This window comes from Rhinoraja longicauda, chromosome 32, assembly GCF_053455715.1.
Source record: "Rhinoraja longicauda isolate Sanriku21f chromosome 32, sRhiLon1.1, whole genome shotgun sequence".
NCBI classification, from domain to species: Eukaryota; Metazoa; Chordata; class Chondrichthyes; order Rajiformes; family Arhynchobatidae; genus Rhinoraja; species Rhinoraja longicauda.
Genome location: NC_135984.1, coordinates 28787921 through 28809124, shown reverse-complemented (window position 1 = coordinate 28809124; position 21204 = coordinate 28787921). Strand labels below are relative to the sequence as shown.

General features: G+C 44.6%; 1 protein-coding gene across 3 annotated transcripts in view; it reads right to left on the bottom strand.

Annotated features, from left to right (window-relative positions):
• prdm10 (PR domain containing 10) overlaps nucleotides 1-21204 on the bottom strand; it is a 220397-nt gene that overhangs the window by 103061 nt on the left and 96132 nt on the right. For all 3 annotated transcript variants that reach the window (XM_078426637.1, XM_078426635.1, XM_078426636.1), the window contains exons 9-12: nucleotides 19808-19880; nucleotides 18933-19050; nucleotides 12667-12775; nucleotides 9253-9420 (exon numbers count right to left, since the gene is read on the bottom strand). In XM_078426637.1, coding sequence (XP_078282763.1) covers nucleotides 9253-9420; nucleotides 12667-12775; nucleotides 18933-19050; nucleotides 19808-19880 — 468 coding nt within the window. The remainder of the gene's footprint in view (nucleotides 1-9252; nucleotides 9421-12666; nucleotides 12776-18932; nucleotides 19051-19807; nucleotides 19881-21204) is intronic.

Genomic DNA, 21204 nt, shown 5'->3' with positions numbered 1-21204 from the left:
AATTCTCTGAATGCATTCAAGAGAGAATGGCCTCCTCCTGCACCTATTGTCTATTGTCTATGTCACCTCAGACCTTGACCTTGCCTGCAGCAACTGTACCCTGGAACATGAAGCTGCCAGTCCTGTCAACTCACACAGCCCAGGTTTCTGTAACATCCTAGTCACCATTCCTATCCACGCCCAGATTTTATCCACCTTATCCACCAGGTCTCTTGCATTAAATAAATTCATTTGAATCCAACAGTCCTTCCTTGCTCCCTGCAGTGCTCCTGACTATTCTATCGACGGAACCTGCTTTCATCGATTTCCAGCCCCTCACTTGCCTCACTCCTGCAATGGATTCCATCTCTCTACTCTGCTCCCTTCACACACAGCTCTAGTTCCATGCTCTTTTTAATACACCAAGACTTTAATTCCATGCTCACTTTCACAAACCAGGCTCCAGTTTCACCTACCTCTCATATACCAGAGCCGCAGTTCCACACTCACTATCACACCAACGTGCCACAGTTTCACACTCACTATCACACCAAGGGGCCGCAGTTCCACACTCACTATCACACCAAGGGGCCGCAGTTTCACACTCACTATCACACCAAGGGCCCCAGTTCCACTCACTATCACACCAAGGGACCACAGTTCCACACTATCACACCAAGGGCCCCCAGTTCCACACTCACTATCACACCAAGGGGCCCCAGTTCCACACTCTCTATCACACCAAGGGCCCACAGTTCCACACTATCACACCAAGGGGCCACAGTTCCACACTCTCGTTCTCTGCATTTTTTAAACAATAAAATCTCCCTTTGTATATCCCAAAGGTGAAATATTCAAGTGTCTTGTTAATCCAGAATACTCAGCACTTCCTTGATGCCAGACTAGTATATTTTCCATACTGGGGCCTCAGTGTGATACCACTACTAGAATAAAGTAGAGAGGAATGTAACCATGGAAGGTATTTATTCACAAAATGCTGGAGTAACTCAGCAGGTCAGGCAGCATCTCGGGAGAGAAGTAATCCCATTCCTTCTCTCCCGAGATGCTGCCTGACCTGCTGAGTTACTCCAGCATTTTGTGAATAAATACCTTCGATTTGTACCAGCATCTGCAGTTATTTTCTTATATGTAACCATGGAAACTGTTGGCAAGTGAGAAAGCACTAGTAGCGCTGCCGTCGCAGCTGCGGCTTGCCTGCAGTCCGTCTGTCTTTTGTGTTTTTTGTTGTTTTTGTCTGAATTGTAGTTTAATATGATGTAGTGTTGTATGTTATGTTTTGGGGGTGGGGGGGGGGGTGGGAGGGAACGGGAACTGTAACATTCTCTCTCCAGAACGGAGACGTGACCTTTGTTCTGTGTCGTGTCTCCGTTCCCGTTGCGGCCTACCACCGGCCATTCACCTGGGAACACCTGGGGCTCTGGTTCGCAGAGCCCGCGGCGCGGACTCACCACCTGCGGCGCTGGCTGCCTGCGGATGTTGCGGGCGCGGCTGCGACTCGTCTCCGGAGGCTCCGGCGCGGGCCGCGTGGACGTCGGAAGCCCGCAGGCCCCTGGGTGGGGGCCGACATCGGGAGCTCCGGCAACGGCAGAGGCAGCGTGTTCGCCCGCCCCGAATCGCGGGGCTTGGGTCGGCCCGCCACGGACCTTTCACCGTCCGGCGCGGCCTGAAATAGGCCGTTGACCTTTCACCGCCCAGCGGCGGCTTCAATATCGGGAGCCCCGACCGCCCCGACGTGGCAAATCCAACAGCCTGACCGCGGGACAAGACGGCAGGGAAGAGAAAAAGACATTTTGGCCTTCCATCACAGTGAGGAGGGACTGGAGGAGACTCACTGTGATGGATGTTTCTTTTTGTTTGGTGTTAGTTGTGATTGTATGTGTTATTGCATTTTTATTGATTAATCTTATTGGTCTTATTGTTCAACTGCGGGTAATGTTTCATTTTACTACACATTTATGTGTATGTAACAAATAAACGACTATTGACTATTGACTATTGGATTGAACACCCAATGGACCGAACGTCCTGGAAGTGCAATGTTAATGCAACTCGGCTCCAAGCATTAACTGTGCATCAAGGGGAAATCACTGCTCACGACACGTGAAATGGCCATCATTTGTTCAAATTAACTCAAAGCTGAACATCTATCATCACCCAACAGCTCAAATCTAAAGTCTAAGTTTATCCACAAACAAAATAATTCAATGTAAACATCAAAAGAATGCATGAAAATTGGAAGTGGAGAGAATAAAGCCAAGCATATACGTGCCACAGCTCTAAAACATTCAAGAGCTGTTTCAACATCTCTCAGCAAACTGACAGTTCTCGTCTCTGGGGCATTTCATACTTTTATTTCTCACTCGTCTCTGAGAGAATCATGATGGAAAGAAAATTGAAAATAACAGTTATGTCACTGGATATAAGGATGATCTTTCTTTGAAGTGTAAGATGTTTTTTACAGTGGTTACACAGAGTGCCTGTCAGAATCGTACAGGATGGAAAGAGACCACCTGATCTCACTCATCTATACTGAGCAGTGGGCTCCCTGCTAGGTATTGACAGGGTGGACTCCCTTCTGTGGTATTTATCTCACATCCACGTGCATCGATCATACCAATCTGGAGGACACATAACTACACTTCATTTGTGAACCTGAATAAATTTACATTAATAAAGTGATTGGCCCATTTATTACAGGAAATGCTTTCTGTAGATGTGTCGCTGTTATCTACTGCAGATCAATCGAAGAATCAACTAGATGAAAAAGACATGAAGCTGAAGATTGAAGATAGCAAGAGGCAAGATTTAACTAAAGGAGGTACTATGAAGAGTCACATGGTAAAAAGGGGTTTGACTGCTGAAGAAATGCTCAAAACACTAGTGCTTATGAGTCTTAGTTGGTTTGACAACATGACTTCAAACAAACACAGTGCAGAAAAAGTATAGCCATTCAAATTAAATTGCAACTAGCAGACTGAAACTACAAAGTGAGAAAATTAGGACAGATATCAGAAAGGTTTTTTCTTTTGATCAGAGTATAAATTTTGTTTTCATGATTTGAAATAAAGAGAAAGGAGGAAGCCGCAACCTCGAAGTGATGACTCTGAGAAAGTCCACAGCATGCGTGGTGCAACCCATCAATCCAGCCGTTCATTCTCTTTATGGACTTTCATATGAAGAAAGACTGGATAGACTAGGCTTGTACTCGCTGGAATTTAGAAGACTGAGGGGGGATCTTATAGAAACATAAAATTCTTAAGGGGTTGGAGAGGCTAGATGCGGGAAGATTGTTCCCGATGTTGGGGAAGTCCAGAACCAGGGGTCACAGCTTAAGGATAAGGGGGAAGTCTTTTAGGACCGAGATGAGAAAACATTTCTTCACACAGAGAGTGGTGAGTCTGTGGAATTCTCTGCCACAGAAGGTAGTTGAGGCCAGTTCATTGGCTATATTTAAGAGGGAGTTAGATGTGGCCCTTGTGGCTAAAGGGATCAGGGGGTATGGAGAGACGGCAGGTACAGGTTATTGAGCTGGATGATCAGCCGAATGGCCTACTCCTGCACCTATTTTCTATGTAGTGACCAAAATAATGCAGAAATATCCAGTGATTTAAATAAGCATTTGTACTATGAACGCAAACACACAGGCACACAGAAACAGACATTCATACACACACACACATACCGCAAACAGCACAATTCAGGAGCACACTTTAATTAGGAAATCAATCAGTCAATGCTGGGACACTAAATGAAAGCAGCAAATAACACAAGAGAAAATCATGGAGACACAAGAGACTGCAGATGCTGAAATCATGAGTAAAAAAACAAACTGTCAGAGGAATTCAGTGGGTCAGACAGCATCTGTAGGAAATTAACAGATAACTGTTGGGGTGGGGACACTTCTCCTGACTGACTAAGAAGAGGGGAGATCTCCCGTCTCCTCCATCAGTCTGAAGAACGGTCCTGGCCCCAAACAGATACTGCCTGGCCTGCTGAGTTCCTCCAGCACCTTACTTTTTGCAAAATGTCACCAAGTTCTCACAAGCAAACAGCTACAGAAGATGGACAAATGACCTCTCTCCTAAGTTTATCCCTCCCAAACCATGGTGTGCCCAACATGCTTAGACCAAGGAAAAACCCACCTGGAAATCCACCTGCGAAGCATATGGAAAGAGAAAATACTGACATCAAGTTCAATACCACAACCAGACCTGCCACTCGTTCACTTAACAACAAGCAGCTTCAAACAAACAGCATTTCAATTGAATGTAAATTCTAATTGAAAATTAACCAAGTTAGTGGCAGCATTATGAGGCTTATTGACAGGAAATTTAGACAACTTCAACAAAATACATCCCACAAGCAATGTATTCAACTTTAAATCTGAGAGAGCTGGATTTAGACAATATCATAATAGGTCTTTGTCAAATATTAAAATGGGAAATTGGGGCATCAATTCCTTAACATTAGCACAATTATAATATATTCTGCATCCACCTGCTGCAAGGTCAAACTTGGGATCACTGCAGAGTCAGATGCCTGACAAACCCTCAGGCAATGAAAATCAAAAACACTGCAAATGCAAGAAATCTTAAATAAAAATAGAAAATGTCTTTGACATGAAACGTGAACTCTGGTTCTATAGACGATAGACAATAGGTGCAGGAGTAGGCCATTCGGCCCTTTGAGCCAGCACCACCATTCAATGTGATCATGGCTGATCATTCTCAATCAGTACCCCGTTCCTGCCTTCACCCCATACCCCCTGACTATCCTTAAGAGCTCTCTATTGAATGCATTCAGAGAATTGGCCTCCACTGCTTTCTGAGGCAGTGAATTCCACAGATTTACAACTCTCTGACTGAAAAGGTTTTTCCTCATCTCCGTTCTACAATACAATACAATACAATATATCTTTATTGTCATTGTACAGGGGTACAACGAGATTGGGAATGCGCCTCCCATACGATGCAATCATTTAATTAACTAGTCAGTATTAATTTAAACAACCCAATGAAACATATTAGAACAGTTTTAAAACAGAATAAAGTGCAAGTAGATCTGTGCCGGATCACTGTGCGATGTGACCATCCGGCTCAGCAGGACCGGTTCATAGCAGCTATGGCCCTGGGGATGAAGCTGTTCCTGAGTCTGGAGGTGCGGGCGTAGAAGGCCTTGTATCGTCTGCCCGATGGTAGAAGTTCGAACAGACTGTTGCAGGGGTGTGAAGAGTCTTTGTGGATGCTAGTGGCTTTTCTGAGGCATCGTGTGTTGTAAATGCCCTCCAAGGCCGGTAGCTGTGTTCTGATGGTCCTCTGAGCTCTATGGACTACCCGCTGAAGAGCTTTCCTCTCTGCCTCCGTGCAGCTGAGGTACTACACAGGGATGCCATGCGTTAGGATGCTCTCTATGGTGCAGCGGTAGAATGCCGTCAGCAGCTGTTGGGGTAGACCAGACTTCTTCAGTGTTCTTAGGTAGAACAGTCGTTGTTGTGCCTTCTTGAAGAGCGCAGCAGTGTTATTGGACCATGTTAGGTCCTCCGAAATGTGAGTGCCCAGAAACTTGAAGCTGGATACTCTCTCCACACTATCCCCGTTGATAAAGATCGGGGCATATTCCCTGTTGTGTGACCTACGGAAGTTGATGATCAGCTCCTTGGTCTTGGTGGTATTTAGGGACAGGTTGTTATCAGAGCACCAGTCAGCCAGGTTCTGCACCTCCGCTCTGTATTTTGTTTCATCACCGTTGGTGATCAGCCCGATCACCGTTGTGTCGTCTGCAAACTTGACAATGGTGTTGGTGTCGAATGCAGGAACACAGTCATGTGTAAATGGTCTACCACTTATTCTTAAACTGTGGCCCCTGGTTCTGGACTCCCCCAACATTGGAAACATGTTTCCTGCCTCTAACGTGTCCAACCCCTTAATAATCTTATATGTTACGATAAGATCTCCTCTCGTCCTTCTAAATTCCAGTGTATACAAGCCTAGTTGTTCCAGTCTTTCAACATACGACAGTCCCGCCATTCTGGGAATTAACCTAGTAAACCTACGCTGCACGCCCTCAATAGCAAGAATATCCTTCCTCAAATTTGGAGACCAAACAGTACTCCAGGTGCGGTCTCACTAGGGCCCTATACAACTGCAGAAGGACCTCTTTGCTCCTATACTTGTTATTGAGGACGAGCAGCATAGGTTTACTAGGTTAATTCCCGGAATGGCGGGACTGTCGTATGTTGAAAGACTGGAGCGACTAGGCTTGTATACACTGGAATTTAGAAGGATGAGAGGGATCTTATCGAAACATATAGGATTATTAAGGGGTTGAACACATTAGAGGCAGGAACCATGTTCCCAATGTTGGGGGAGTCCAGAACCAGGGCCCAGTTTAAGAATAAGGGGTAGGCCATTTAGAACGGAGATGAGGAAAAACATTTTCAGTCAGAGAGTTGTAAATCTGTGGAATGCTCTGCCTCAGAAGGCAGTGGAGGCCAATTCTCTGAATGCATTCAAGAGAGAGCTAGATAGAGCTCTTAAGGGTAGCGGAGTCAGGGAGTATGGAGAGAAGGCAGGAACGGGGTACTGATTGAGAATGATCAGCCATGATCACATTGAATGGTGGTGCTGGCTCGAAGGGCCGCATGGCCTCCTCCTGCACCAATTGTCTATTGTCGATTGTCTATACTCAACTCCTCTTGTTATGAAGGCCAACATTCCATTGGCTTTCTTCACTGCCTGCTGTACCTGCATGCTTCCTTTCAGTGACTGATGCACTAGGACACCCAGATCTCGTTGTACATCCCCTTTTCCTAACTTAACACCATTCAGATAATAATCTGCCTTCTTATTCTTACCACCAAAGTGGATAACCTCACATTTATCCACATTAAACTGCATCTGCCATGCATCTGCCCACTCACACAACCTGTTCAAGTCACCCTGCATCCTCATAGCATCTTCCTCTGCAGCTCACACTGCTACCCAGCTTTGTATCATCTGCAAATTTGTAATGGTACTTTTAATCCCTTCATCCAAGTCATTAATGTATATTGTAAATAGCTGCGGTTCCAGCACTGAGCCTTGCGGTACCCCACTAGTCACTGCCTGCCATTCTGAAAGGGACCCATTTATACCCACTCTTTGCTTTCTGTCTGCCAACCAATTTTCTATCCATGTCAGTACCCTACCGCCAATACCATGTGCTCTAATTTTGCCCACTAATCACCTATGGGGGACCTCGTCGAAGGCTTTCTGAAAGTCGAGGTACACCACATCCACCGGCTCTCCCCTGTCAATTTTCCTAGTTACATCCTCAAGAAATTCCAGAAGATTAGTTAAGCATGGTTTCCCCTTCGTAAATCCATGCTGACTCGGAACGATCCTGTTACTGCTATCCAAATGCTCTGCAATTTCTTCCCCACCACTGATGTCAGACTAATTGGTCTATAATTTCCCATTTTCTCTCTCCCTCCTTTCATGAAAAGTGGGATAACATTAGCTACCCTCCAATCCACAGGAACTGATCCTGAATCTATAGAACATCGGAAAATGATCACCAATGCGTTCACAATTTCTAGAGCCACCTCCTTAAGTACCCTGAGATGCAGACCATCAGGCCCTGGGGATTTATCAGCCTTCAGTCCCATCAGTCTACCCAACACCATTTCCTGCCTAATGTGAATCTCCTTCAGTTCCTCCATCACCCTAGGATCTCTGGCCACTAGAACATCTGGGAGATTGTTTGTATCTTCCTTAGTGAAGACAGATCCAAAGTACTGGTTCAACTCGTCTGCCATTTCCTTGTTCCCCATAATAAATTCCCCTGCTTCTGACTTCAAGGGACCCATATTTGCCTTGACTATTTTTTTCCTCTTCACATACCGAAAAAAGCTTTTACTCTCCTCCTTTATATTATTGGCTCGCTTACCCTCGTACCTCATCTTTTCTCCCCCTATTGCCTTTTTAGTTATCTTCTGTTGCTCTTTAAAAGAGTCCCAATCCTCTGGCTTCCCACTCTTCTTTGCTTTGATATACTTTTATGCTGTCCTTGACTGCCCTTGTCAGCCACGGGTGCCTCTTGCTCCTCTTAGAATCTTTCCTCCTCTTTGAGATAAATTGATCCTGCAACTTCTGCATTGTTCCCAGGAATACCTGTCATTGCTGTTCCACCGTCTTCCCTGCTAGGGCCTCCTTCCAGTCAATTCTGGCCAGCTCCTGCCTCATGCCTCTGTAATCCCCTTTGCTATACTGTAATACTGACACTTCCGATTTTCCCTTCTCCCTCTCAATTTGTAGAGTAAAACGTATAATATTATGATCACTGCCTCCAAATGGCTCTTTTACCTAGACCCACCTCTCTACCCACAGATGCGGCCTGACCTGCTAATCATTTCCAGCATTTTCAATTTGTATTTTATATCCTCAGGCAGGTTTTACACCAGTGACATCATTAGCCTTCATTCATGAGCCCAAACTGTCATTTATCAATGGATGATCTATAGATGGTATCTAGAGAAACTCTAACAATAAAATCGTTATATGAAAAAGGTTATGTAATTTCAAATGTGCACCAACAGAACTGCTGTACATTACTGAATGCAGTTACTCAAATTTCATTTAAAAGTTACTATTTGAAAGAGAACTTTCACTAACGCACATTTTATAAATTAAAAGTGAACGGATTTGATTTAAAAGTTGAAATGTGCCCAAAGTATTATTGGAATATCGACTTAATTTTTTTTGTTGTAATTTTATAACCATGAGTGCAGGTTTGCCAAAGAAATTCCGGCATAGAGGAATGTTCTTCTCAAGAGTTGACCTAACTTCAGCAAGAAAGCTCATGCTCTGGAAGTTCACAATCAAATTCAAAGAAGAACTGTAAGGACAGGTATTGTGGTAGATAGTGCCTTGCCATCATGCACAAAGGTTCACTGAGAACCAGCCCAATATATCAACGTTGTGAAACACTGTCACTTCTCCTCATACCAACACCCAGGCAAAGAACATGGATTCCAGCCCTTATCACCCCATCACCACTTGCCTTATTTTTAAATCTGATGGGCATTTCCAGTACATCCATCTCAAGTAATTTCAGCTTAAATCCAAAATCAAGTTGTCATATCGATATTGCCCTGGCTACCCCATCCAAGTACCAGATATGCAAACTTAAAAAAATATATAGTTCCTGTTCAAATTCTATCCACAAAGTAACTGTATTTAAAACTAAGGATATCCAAGAGACGTTGGCAATTACCCGTATACGTTTGTGGCGCCGTACTTCCTCGCCAGGACCTGCGGTCGTTGTGTTATTAGCAATACTTGAATCATTTTCTGGCTGCTCAGAACTCTCCTCTTGATCCATTCCATTGGCGACGGGTTCATCAGCATCTTCAAAGCGCCGCTTCACGACAAGCTGCAACGCCTGTTGGCATTGAACAAAGGTGCAAATGAACCTTCACAGCGACATTAGTTACAGCAGGATGCCAAAACACACTTTGTTTTACAATTTTGGTCCTGCATTAAATATTTGCTTGTTTTACAATCAGACTTTCATCAATGATATCAAATATGTCCAATTTTCCCACTGCAAGACCAAAAATGTTGTGTCAGAGAAAGGATTGACAGAAAGATTCACCCCATAATCAAGTTTGTAAAGAAAATTGACAATGCTTCATATCAAACGCTCCCCACATATCAGTCATCACTGCTTTCTCAGTTATTAGCAATCGTATCAATAATTAAAAGCAAAAGCACACCATACACTCTTCCAAAGAATTCAGTAAAGTAAATGCTCTGTGACCTCAAGTGCTACTTGTCATAGTAGATATCACATGAGTTTGTATTGTGGGTGTAAATATATTTCACATATTTGGTCTTTCTACTGTTTCAGTATAAAGGTATAGCTTTGCATCACTTAATTGAACTAAACAGCCTGAAGAAATTGAAAATGGAACAATATGTTGCCATATTTCTGGGACTTTAATGAGATTCATATTTTAAAAGTACTATGGAACACTGTATTGCCCAATAAAGCTTTCCTCGAGTCCTGAACAAGGAGTAATTCTAAATTTTTCAAGTAGAAAATGTCACAAGCAGGAAAATTACTCCATCAAAAGAGATAATTTCCTTCAAAGTTACGAATAGGATTAAACTATCTATCACAGATAGAAGTTTGTCAAATACTGAAGGCAGAAGGAGAAACAAGGAACTGCACATGATGGTTTGCAAATAAAAAAGAAAAAGTGCTGGAGGGTCAGGCAGCATCTCTGGAGAACACATTACAAGGCCGGGATGCTTCTTCAGATTTCTTCAGGGGAGAAACATAGAAACATAGCAGGAGGAGGCCATTTGGCCCTTCGAGACAGCACCGCCATTCATTGTGATAATGGCTGATCATCTGCAACCTGTGCCTGCCTTCTCCCCATATCCCTTGATTCCACTAGCCCCTAGAGCTCTATCTAACTGGAAAAGCTGGAGAGAAAGCTGGAAGGAAGGTAGGGCAGGCCAAAGTCTGACGAGTAATAGATAGACACAGGTTTGGGGTGATGGACAAAGGCCAGACGTGAAAAGACAAAGGGTATGAGACAAGGAAAGAAGCAAATTATGAAGCCAGTGGGCGGAATACAGGTGGAAGGGGAAGAGGGAAATGGGTGCGAGTCCAGGTGGGACACATTGAAGGTGGGGAGGGGGGCAACATGCTCGCCACAGACATTGTGGGCCAAAGGGCCACTTGGGATGCAAGTCCAAAGTTCCCTGAAAATAGCAAAAAGACTTGATAAGGTAGTGGAGTATGGTATAGCTGCTTTTACTGGTTAGAAAAAGAGAGTCCAGTATAAAAATCAGCAAGTTATATTGCAGCTGTATAAAACTTTGGATAGGCTGCATTTGTAATATTGTGCAGTTCCAGTTGCTGCATTACAGGAAGAATGCAGAGGTTTTGCAAAGGGTGCAGAGATAGTTTACTGGGATTTTGCCTAGTTAGTCAGTATTATAGCTATAGGGAGAGTTGGACAAACGTGGTTCATTTTCTCTGATAGAAGTCTATACAATTCTGACAGATAGGGGATATAGTCAGAGTATTTTCCCCTGGATGAAAGCCAAATACCAGAGCGCATAGATTCAAGGTGAGAGGGGGAAGGTCTGAAGGAGATTTTTGAAGTGTCTTTTTTTAAACACAGAATGGTAGGTGCCTGGAACACACTGCCAAAGAAGGTAGTAGTAGGAGATAGATAAGTTGAGTGAACAAAGATTTAGCAAATTAAATATAATGTAGGAAACTTTCCATTTTGGACGAGAAAGTAAAAGTGAGGCTTAAGTCAGGTGTAGGCAGCTAGAATCAAGCAAATACCCACAAGCATAAGAGATGTAGGTGTTCACTGGAGGAAATCAGGAGGGCAAAAGGGGGATACAAGATATTCAATAGGTAAAGAGGAAGAAACCGGAAAGATTCTCCAAGTCTATTGCGAGCAACAGGGGAATGACTGAGAGTAGGTCTCCTTGAGGATCATCTGTGTGGAGTCAACAAGAGATGGGCACGGTCTGAAATGAATACTGTGGAAAAGGACATGGCACCCAGTGAGTTCAAGGAAGAGAACAGTGATATGCTGAAGCTTCTGGACATTACAGAGGGGGAATTCTCGGGGAGGGTCGTTGCATTTTTGTAATTGTCATTTCTCTGCAAAGCAAATTCTTTGTTCCTTGATTCTTTGTGTACCTTGTTAAATGTTAAAATCTTACACAATTATCAGACCTCCTTAGTCAGTTTCACAACAATTGTCTTTCTTTGAAAGATGTCCAGTGGTGCCTTGACCACATTTCATAGCCATCGCCTACAGGAAAGTTCTTCCTTCCTCATTCAAGGCAGCAAAAGACGCTATTATTCTCAATCATAAACCAAGCAGCTTTATATCATCACAGATCATGGATTATAGATCAGAAAACTTGTTATATTCAGTTAACTATTGAGGAATTCAAGTTAATGCAGTTGTGGAATCTTCCACGGTTGTCACTCTCTGTATGTCAGACAGGACCTAAACACCAGCATTAGACCAGCACCATGTCCAGCATTAGACCAGCACCATGTCCAGCATTAGACCAGCACCATGTCCAGCAACCAGCAGTAAAGAAATGGATCCCACTTATTTATCCAAAAGGATCCTGTCAACTCTACGCAGGTTGCAGAGGTACAAATTATTTCAAAGAAATATTATACAGCTCTTATTGATTTTATTGAGGTGTGTAAAATTATGAGAGGAATAGATCGGGTAGACACACAAAGTCTTTTGCCCAGAGTACGGAATCGAGAACCAGATGGCATAGGTTTAATGTGACGGGGAAAAGATTTAATAGGAATCTGAAGGATTACTTTTTCACACAAAGGGTGTATGGAACGAGCTGCCGGAGGAGGTAGTGGGTGCAGGGATTATCGCAATGCAGCAATTAAACAGGTACATGGTACAGGTACATGGCAGCAATTAAACAGGTACATGGATAGGACAGGTTTAGAGGGACATGGGCCAAATGCAGGCAAGTGGGACTAGTGCAGATGGGACATGTTAGTCGGAGTGGGCAAGTTAGGTCGAAGGGTCTGTTTCCACACTGTATGACTATGAAAAAATGAATGCAGACATATTATTTCAGAAGTTTGAAGCAGATCAGCCAGTCTCACCTCGCTCTGCTCCACGGCAGAGTCCTGCCGGTTGAACTTGGGCGGGCGCCCAGGCCGCCTCCCAGTGCCAAACCGCCTCCTGCCTCGGCCACGACTCCTGCTCTTTGACCTGTCACCAGAGATTTGAAAAAATAAAACACTGGGAACCATATCCATGATTGAAAACGGCAATGACCCAAGGAGGGACGGTGACAGCAAATGTCAAAACCAACAGTCAAGAAAGAAAAGCTCATTCTCAGTTCTCGTGCTACATTGGTTGGCAAACAGAAAAGCAAAGTGTGGGGATAAATGGGTCCCTTTCAGAATGGCAGGCAGTGACTATTGGGGTACCGCAAGGCTCGGTGCTGGGACCGCATCTATTTACAATATACATTAATGACGGATGAAGGGATTAAAAGTACCATTAGCAAATTTGCAGATGATACAAAGCTGGGTGGTAGTGTGAGCTGTGAGGAAGATGCTATAAGGTTGCAGGGTGACTTGGACAGGTTGTGTGAGTGGGCGGATGCATGGCAGATGCAGTTTAATGTGGATAAGTGTGAGGTTATCCACTTTGGTGGTAAGAATAGGAAGGCAGATTATTATCTGAATGGTGTCAAGTTAGGAAAAGGGGACGTACAACGAGATCTGGGTGTCCTAGTGCATCAGTCACTGAAAGGAAGCATGCAGGTACAGCAGGCAGTGAAGAAAGCCAATGGAAAGTTGGCCTTCATAACAAGAGGAGTTGAGTATAGGAGCAAAGAGTTCCTTCTACAGTTGTATAGGGCCCTAGTGAGACTGCACCTGGAGTACTGTGTGCAGTTTTGGTCTCCAGATTTGAGGAAGGATATTCTTGCTATTAAGGGCGTGCAGCATAGGTTCACTAGGTTAATTCCCGGAATGGCAGGACTGTCATATGTCGAAAGATTGGAGCGGCTAGGCTTGTATACACTGGAATTTAGAAGGATGAGAGGGGATCTTATCGAAACATATAAGATTATTAAGGGGTTGGACACGTTAGAGGCAGGAAGTATGTTCCCAATGTTGGGAAAGTCCAGAACCAGGGGCCACAGTTTAAGAATAAGGGGTAGGCCATTTAGAACGGAGATGAGGAAAAACGTTTTCAGTCAGAGAGTTGTAAATCTGTGGAATTCACTGCCTCAGAAGGCAGTGGAGGCCAATTCTCTGAATGCATTCAAGAGAGAACTAGATAGAGCTCTTAAGGATAGCGGAGTGAGGGAGTATGGGGAGAAGGCAGGAACGGGGTACTGATTGAGAATGATCAGCCATGATCACATTGAATGGTGGTGCTGGCTCGAAGGGGCGAATGACCTACTCCTGCACCTATTGTCTATTGATTGATAACCGCTCAATCCCACTGTTTCCATTGCTTTTGTACAGTTTCTGCAGTATGTACATGGAATACATGTATGTACATGGAAATAAAGTGGCCATTTGATAAAGTGGAACAGAATAAATCTTTTTACAAAATTAAAGCTGTAAGTATCATTGTGGGTTCAAGTGTTATTAAAGCCTGTAAGTATCATTGTGGGTTCAAGTGTTATTAAAGCCTGTAAGTATCATTGTGGGTTCAAGTGTTATTAAACCCTGTAAGTATCATTGTGGGTTCAAGTGTTATTAAAGCCTGTAAGTATCATTGTGGATGTGTGTAACTTGCCCACACCGACCAACAATGAAACTTACCAATTTGCACATCCTCACAGAATAACTCCAGTTTAACAATAGAAATTGCGGAGGTGGAGAGGCTATTCAGAAACCAGAAAAGCAGGAAATCCCCAGGACCAGACAATGTTTCCCCCTCTACCCTCAAGCTCTGTGCCGAACAATTGGCACCGACCGATCTACACAGACATTTTCAACCAGTCCCTGCAAACCTGCACTGTCCCTGCCTGCTTCAAGGTCTCCACTATTGTCCCTGTACCCAAAAAGACAAGGATCACTGGTCTTAATGACTACAGGCCTGTCACACTTACCTCTGTAGTCATGAAGACCTTTGAAAGACTTGTGCTGGCCCAGCTGAAAAACATCACAAACCCCCTGCTGGATCCCCTGCAGTTTGCATACAGGGCCAATACAGGTGGATGACACAGTCAACCTAGGCCTGCACTTCATCCTCCAGCACTTAGACCACAAGGAGACCTATGCCAGGATTCTGTTTGTGGACTTTAGCTCTGCTTTTAACACCATTGTGCCAGAGCTACTACACTACAAACTCTCCCAGCTGACTGTGCCTGAACCCCTCTGTCAGTGGATCATCAACTTCCTGACGGACAGGAAGCAGCATGTGAGGCTGGGAAAGCACATCTCGGACCCACAGACCCTCAGCATAGGAGCACCGCAAGGCTGCGTACTCTCCCCTCTCCTTTACTCTCTCTACACCAATGCCTGCACCTCCACGGACTCCTCTGTCAAGCTCCTCAAGTTTGTGGATGACACTACCCTGATTGGACTGATCCAGGATGGGGAGGAATCTGCCTACAGATGGGAAGTGACACAGCTGGCGTCTGGTGCCATCGCAACAACCTGGAGCTCAATGCCCTCAGGACAGTGGAACTAATTGTAGACCTTCGAAGAGATCCCCCTCCCCTCCCCCCACTCACCATCAACAACACCATAGTCACATCTGTGGAGTCATTTAAGTTCCTTGAAACCATCATCTCCAGGGACCTTAAATGGGGGGCCACCATCGACTCCAGTCAAAAAGGCCCAACAGAGGATGTACTTCCCACGGCAACTGAGGAAACACAATCTGCCACAGGCAATGATGGTCCAATTCTATACTGCTATCATTGAGTCCGTCCTCACCTTCTCCATCATGGTCTGGTTTGGCTCAGCCACCAAGCACAACATCCGGAGGCTGCAACGGATCGTTCGCACAGCTGAGAAGGTTGTTGGCTGCAACCTTCCCCCCATTGACGAACTGTACACTGCAAGGGCCAGGAAGCGAGCGGGCAAGATCATCTCTAACCCCTCTCACCCTGGCCACAAACTCTTTGAAGCACTTCCCTCTGGAAGGCGACTCCGGACTGTCAAAGCAGCCACAGCCAGACATAAAAACAGCTTTTTTTCCACGAGTGATTGTTCTACTCAATAACCAAAGTCTGTAGTCTCCTTTTTGCTCTGGTTTATTTTCACCCACATGTTTAGACCGTAATGGTGTATCCTTATTGTTTTGATGTGTTTATGTGCAGGGGGGGGGGGACTCCTAAGGACCTTCTACAACACGGTAGTATAAGAAAATAACTGCAGATGCTGGTACAAATCGAAGGTATTTATTCACAAAATGCTGGAGTAACCCAGCATGTCAGGCAGCATCTCAGGAGAGAAGGAATGGGCGACATTTCGGGTCGAGACCCTTCTTCACACTGATGTCAGGGGGGCGGGACAAAGGAAGGATATAGCTGAGACAGGAAGATTATCGGCCATCTTCTATGGAGTGGTCTGCTGGAGCAGCATCATCTCAGCGGCGGAAAGGAAGAGACTCGACAAGCTGGTCAGGAAGACCAGCTCTGTCCTGGGTTGCACCCTCAACAGTGCAGGTGGTGGGAGAGAGGAGGATGATGGCAAAGCTAATCATCTACAAATGGAGAGGGAGAAGGGAAAATCGGAGGTGTCAGTATTACAGTATAGCAAAGGGGATTACAGAGGCATGAGGCAGGAGTTGGCCAAAATTGACTGGAAGGAGGCCCTAGCAGGGAAGACTGTGGAACAGCAATGGCAGGTATTCCTGGGAATAATGCAGAAGTTGCAGGATCAATTTATCCCAAAGAGGAGGAAAGATTCTAAGGGGAGTAAGAGGCACCCGTGGCTGACAAGGGAAGTCAAGGACAACATAAAAATAAAAGGGAAGAAGTATAACATAGCAAAGAAGAGTGGGAAGCCAGAGGATTGGGACTCTTTTAAAGAGCAATAGAAGATAACTAAAAAGGCAATACGGGGAGAAAAGATGAGGTACGAGGGTAAACTAGCCAATAATATAAAGGAGGATAGTAAAAGCTTTTTTAGGTATGTGAAGAGGAAAAAAATAGTCAAGGCAAATGTGGGTCCCTTGCAGACAGAAGCAAGGGAATTTATTATGGGGAACAAGGAAATGGCAGAAGAGTTGAACCGGTACTTTGGATCTGTCTTCACTGAGGAGGATACAATCAATCTCCCAGATGTTCTAGTGGCCAGAGATCCTAGGGTGACAGAGGAACTGGAGGAAATCCACATTAGGCAGGAAAAAGTTTTGGGTAGACTGATGGGACTGAAGGCTGATAAATCCCCAGGGCCTGATGGTCTGCATCCCAGGGTGCTTAAGGAGGTGGCTCTAGAAATTGTGGACGCATTAGTGATTATTTTCCAATGTTCTATAGATTCCGGGTCGGTTCCTGTGGATTGGAGGGTAGCTAATGTTATCCCACTTTTCATGAAAGGAGGGAGAGAGAAAATGGGAAATTATAGACCAGTTAGACTGACATCAGTAGTGGGGAAGATGCTGGAGTCAATTATAAAAGAAGAAATTGCGGAGCATTTGGATCGCAGTAACAGGATCGTTCCGAGTCAGCATGGATTTACGAAGGGGAAATCGTGCTTGACAAATCTACTGGAATTTTTTGAGGATGTAACTAGGAAAATTGACAGGGGAGAGCCGGTGGATGTGGTGTACCTCGACTTTCAGAAAGCCTTCGACAAGGTCCCACATAGGAGATTGGTGGGCAAAATTAGAGCACATGGTATTGGAGGTAGGGTACTGACATGGATAGAAAGTTGGTTGACAGACAGAAAGCAAAGAGTGGGGATAAATGGCTCCCTTTCAGAATGGCAAGCAGTGACTAGTGGGGTACCGCATGGCTCGGTGTTGGGACCGCAGCTATTTACAATATATATCAATGACTTGGATGAAGGGATTAAAAGTACAATTAGCAAATTTGCCGATGATACAAAGCTAGGTGGCAGTGTGAACTGTGAGGAAGATGCTATGAGGTTGCAGGGTGACTTGGACAGGTTGTGTGAGTGGGCATGGCAGATGCAGTTTAATGTGGATAAGTGTGAGGTTATCCACTTTGGTGGTAAGAATAGGAAGGCAGATTATTATTTGAATGGTGTCAAGTTAGGAAAAGGGGACGTACAACGGGATCTGGGTGTCTTAGTGCATCAGTCACTGAAAGGAAGCATGCAGGTACAGCAGGCAGTGAAGAAAGCCAATGGAATGTTGGCATTCATAACGAGAGGAGTTGAGTATAGGAGCAAAGAGATCCTTCTGCAGTTGTACAGAGCCCTAGTGAGACCGCACCTGGAGTACTGTGTGCAGTTTTGGTCTCCAAATTTGAGCAAGGATATTCTTGCTATTGAGGGCGTGCAGCGTAGGTTTACTAGGTTAATTCCCGGAATGGCGGGACTGTCATATGTTGAAAGACTAGAGCGACTAGGTTTGTATACACTGGAATTTAGAAGGATGAGAGGGAATCTTATCGAAACGTATAAGATTATTAAGGGGTTGGACATGTTAGAGGCAGGAAACATGTTAGAGGCAGGGCCACAGTTTAAGAATAAGGGGTAGGCCATTTAGAACAGAGATGAGGAAAAACGTTTTTAGTCAGAGAGTTGTGAATCTGTGGAATTCTCTGCCTCAGAGGGCAGTGGAGGCCAATTCTCTGAATACATTCAAGAGAGAGCTAGATAGAGCTCTTAAGGATAGCGGAGTCAGGGGGTATGGGGAGAAAGCAGGAACGGGGTACTGATTGAGAATGATCAGCCATGATCACATTGAATGGCGGTGCTGGCTCGAAGGGCCGAATGGCCTACTCCTGCACCTATTGTCTATTGTCTATTGTCTATTGTCTAACATCGCTGCTGGACAACGACTCCCACTCCAGGCCAATTAGCCCAAAACCGGAGCACCTGGAGCAAACGCAAGCGGTCACAGGGAGAATGTGCAAACTCCGTTCAGACAGCACCCAAGGTCAGGATTGAATCCAGGTCTCTGGCGCTCTAACGCAGCAACTCGACCGTGGCACCACAGTGTGCCTCTCTCAACTAACCTAAACAAAACCTAAAACTGCATTGTGCAGGAACTTCTCAAAAAGGGCTGGAGTTCTCAACCCCTGAGGATTATGGAGGCTAGATGATGTCAAGTATTTAAAAGAGGTGGCTGATATTGAAAAGATCATTCTACGCGGAACTGGTCATATTGTAGTGGGACAGCGAATTTCGTTAAGTTGACAAGCAAACTGGAAAGCAGACAAGAGAGAGAGCACTGACTTCCAATGCATTCACGGCCATACCTGCTGAAGAAGTCCAGCTTTTCATCGTGCATGTTGAGATGTTGCTGGAGCTGCTCAGAGCTGGTGAAGCGACGGTTACATTCATAGCAAGGCCAGTTTTTCTCCTGGTCTCGTAGAACTGAGGAACAGGAAACACATTGCAGACTTCCCATTGATATTCATCCTGAATATGGACATCACATCCATTTTTTTTAAATCACATTCGGATACTATTATCATTTTATTTCAAATGATTTTAAAATCTTAGAAAGGACTGATAAAGATAAACGTGCCATTTATAATGATAACATCAGGGGCAAAGCTGAAGAATGCAACTGTGCCTCATCAATCACCGACCGCAGAGGTACATTTGTCGTACATAAACTATTAGTGACCCATGGGCTCAACTGAATTGTTACAACTGTCATATGCAGACTGACAGATTAGAGAATCTTAGAACAGTCTGACAACTGGCTTTCAATTCATTCCTGCACCTGAGTCTTTTACACATAACCACACAAAATAATCTCCTGGCCAAAGAGTAATTGCATTTTGAAAGTCGTTGCAGAATCTGCTTTGAGATATTTAGTGGGGGTAAATGTCAGGATTTTACCATGTGAAATCTCTACTAATCTGATAGTTTACTTAGGATGCAAACACCTTTTGCCCGATGGGAGAGGGGAGAAAAGGGAATGGGCAGGGTGCAACTTGTCCTTGATTATGCTCCTGGCCTAACATTAAGCTCAGACGTTACACTCAAGTCGTCTGCCTCTTACGATTCCGTTCAACGAGCAGAGGCACCTCTTCAGGTCACAGCCAATATTTACCCCTATAGTTGCTACATGCACAATGCAACGGCTTCTCAAACTACGCTCGCCGCCAAAGCTGTCACTCACCTTTCCGTTCCTCTTCTGATATATCATGGATCTTCTGCTCCACAAAGTCTGCATAGGATGCTGCATACCACACCTGCAATATACACAGAGCAATGCTCAGAGAAATGGTCTCTCTCTTAATAGCCTTCACCACCTAAGGTGTTTCAAATAAGCTCCTTTCTCATAACCATTGTACTGTTGTTACCAAATTACATTATGAGTGGAAGTGATAATCCACTGAAATATGTACTATGAAAAACATCAGATTTGCAGATGCTGCAAATCTGAAACAAAAATGGAAAATGCTGGAAACACTCAGCAGGTCAGAACCAACAAGGGTATTTCAATCTGAAATATTATTTGATTTCTCGTTCACAGATGATGCCTGATCTGCTGAAAGTTTACCGCATGTTGTGTTTTGGGATTAAATTCTCTAACTGTGTTCTCCTTTAAATTCCTGGATTCCACAGACACAAATTTTTACTCCAATCCGCCTGTCCTGCAAGTATTGGCTCTGCTAAAGTCCATGTGAGCAGAGTGACCATCACTCATACCCGAGCTGACATGATGGGTGCCACAAGAAATCTCTGCCAATCCCACACACTTCCCAGCAGGGTCAGTCTACTCCAGCACACGGCACTCTACAGCATAATAACTATTTCCCTTACTAATCTGCTCCCTCAAGAATCTGGGTCCATTTCACAACATGCTCCCCCTTGTGAAGTCATGGAGTAACATAGCATAGAAACAGGCCCTTCGGGCCACGACTTCCTATCAAGGTTAATCCCATTGGCCCGCACATGGGCCACTACCCTCCATGCCTTGGCAGTTCAGGTGCCCATCCAGGTCCCAGATGATGTGAGAGAACCTTCTCAGTTGGTGGTTTCAGATCACAACTATCTCGTGATTGAAAATAAATGTCCTTAGATCCCCTCCAACACCGTACTTTCAACCTATACCCCCTTATTTTAAACATTGCATCTTTCTCTCAGCAACAGATTTGGCTCCAACATGCTTGGTGCCTTCATGGAAGTAATGAGTATTGACCATGCATTGCCTGTGGCATCCCACTAATTACAGAGTGTCCTGACTCTGCTTTCTGTTAGTTAGCCATTCCTGTATGTTAATTCCCAGTTCTGTTACAGAGTTTGCATCACCGACCATATGTGTTTGTGTTTAAGAAGTCACAAATGGCATTCAATAAGGTAAACTGTGTGGTATTTGGTGTCATTTCATGACAGAAATACAAACTGAGCACAGGTTTCTCTGGGGTCGACCTCTCCTCCATCACAGAGATGCTTAGTGACCAGAGCTTACCACAATCCAACAGACCTGCACAACTGCTTGAACCACACCAACACTCGCCCTACTTCCTCTGAGCAATCCAACTTTCTAACTGCTCCAGAGTTCAATGTAAG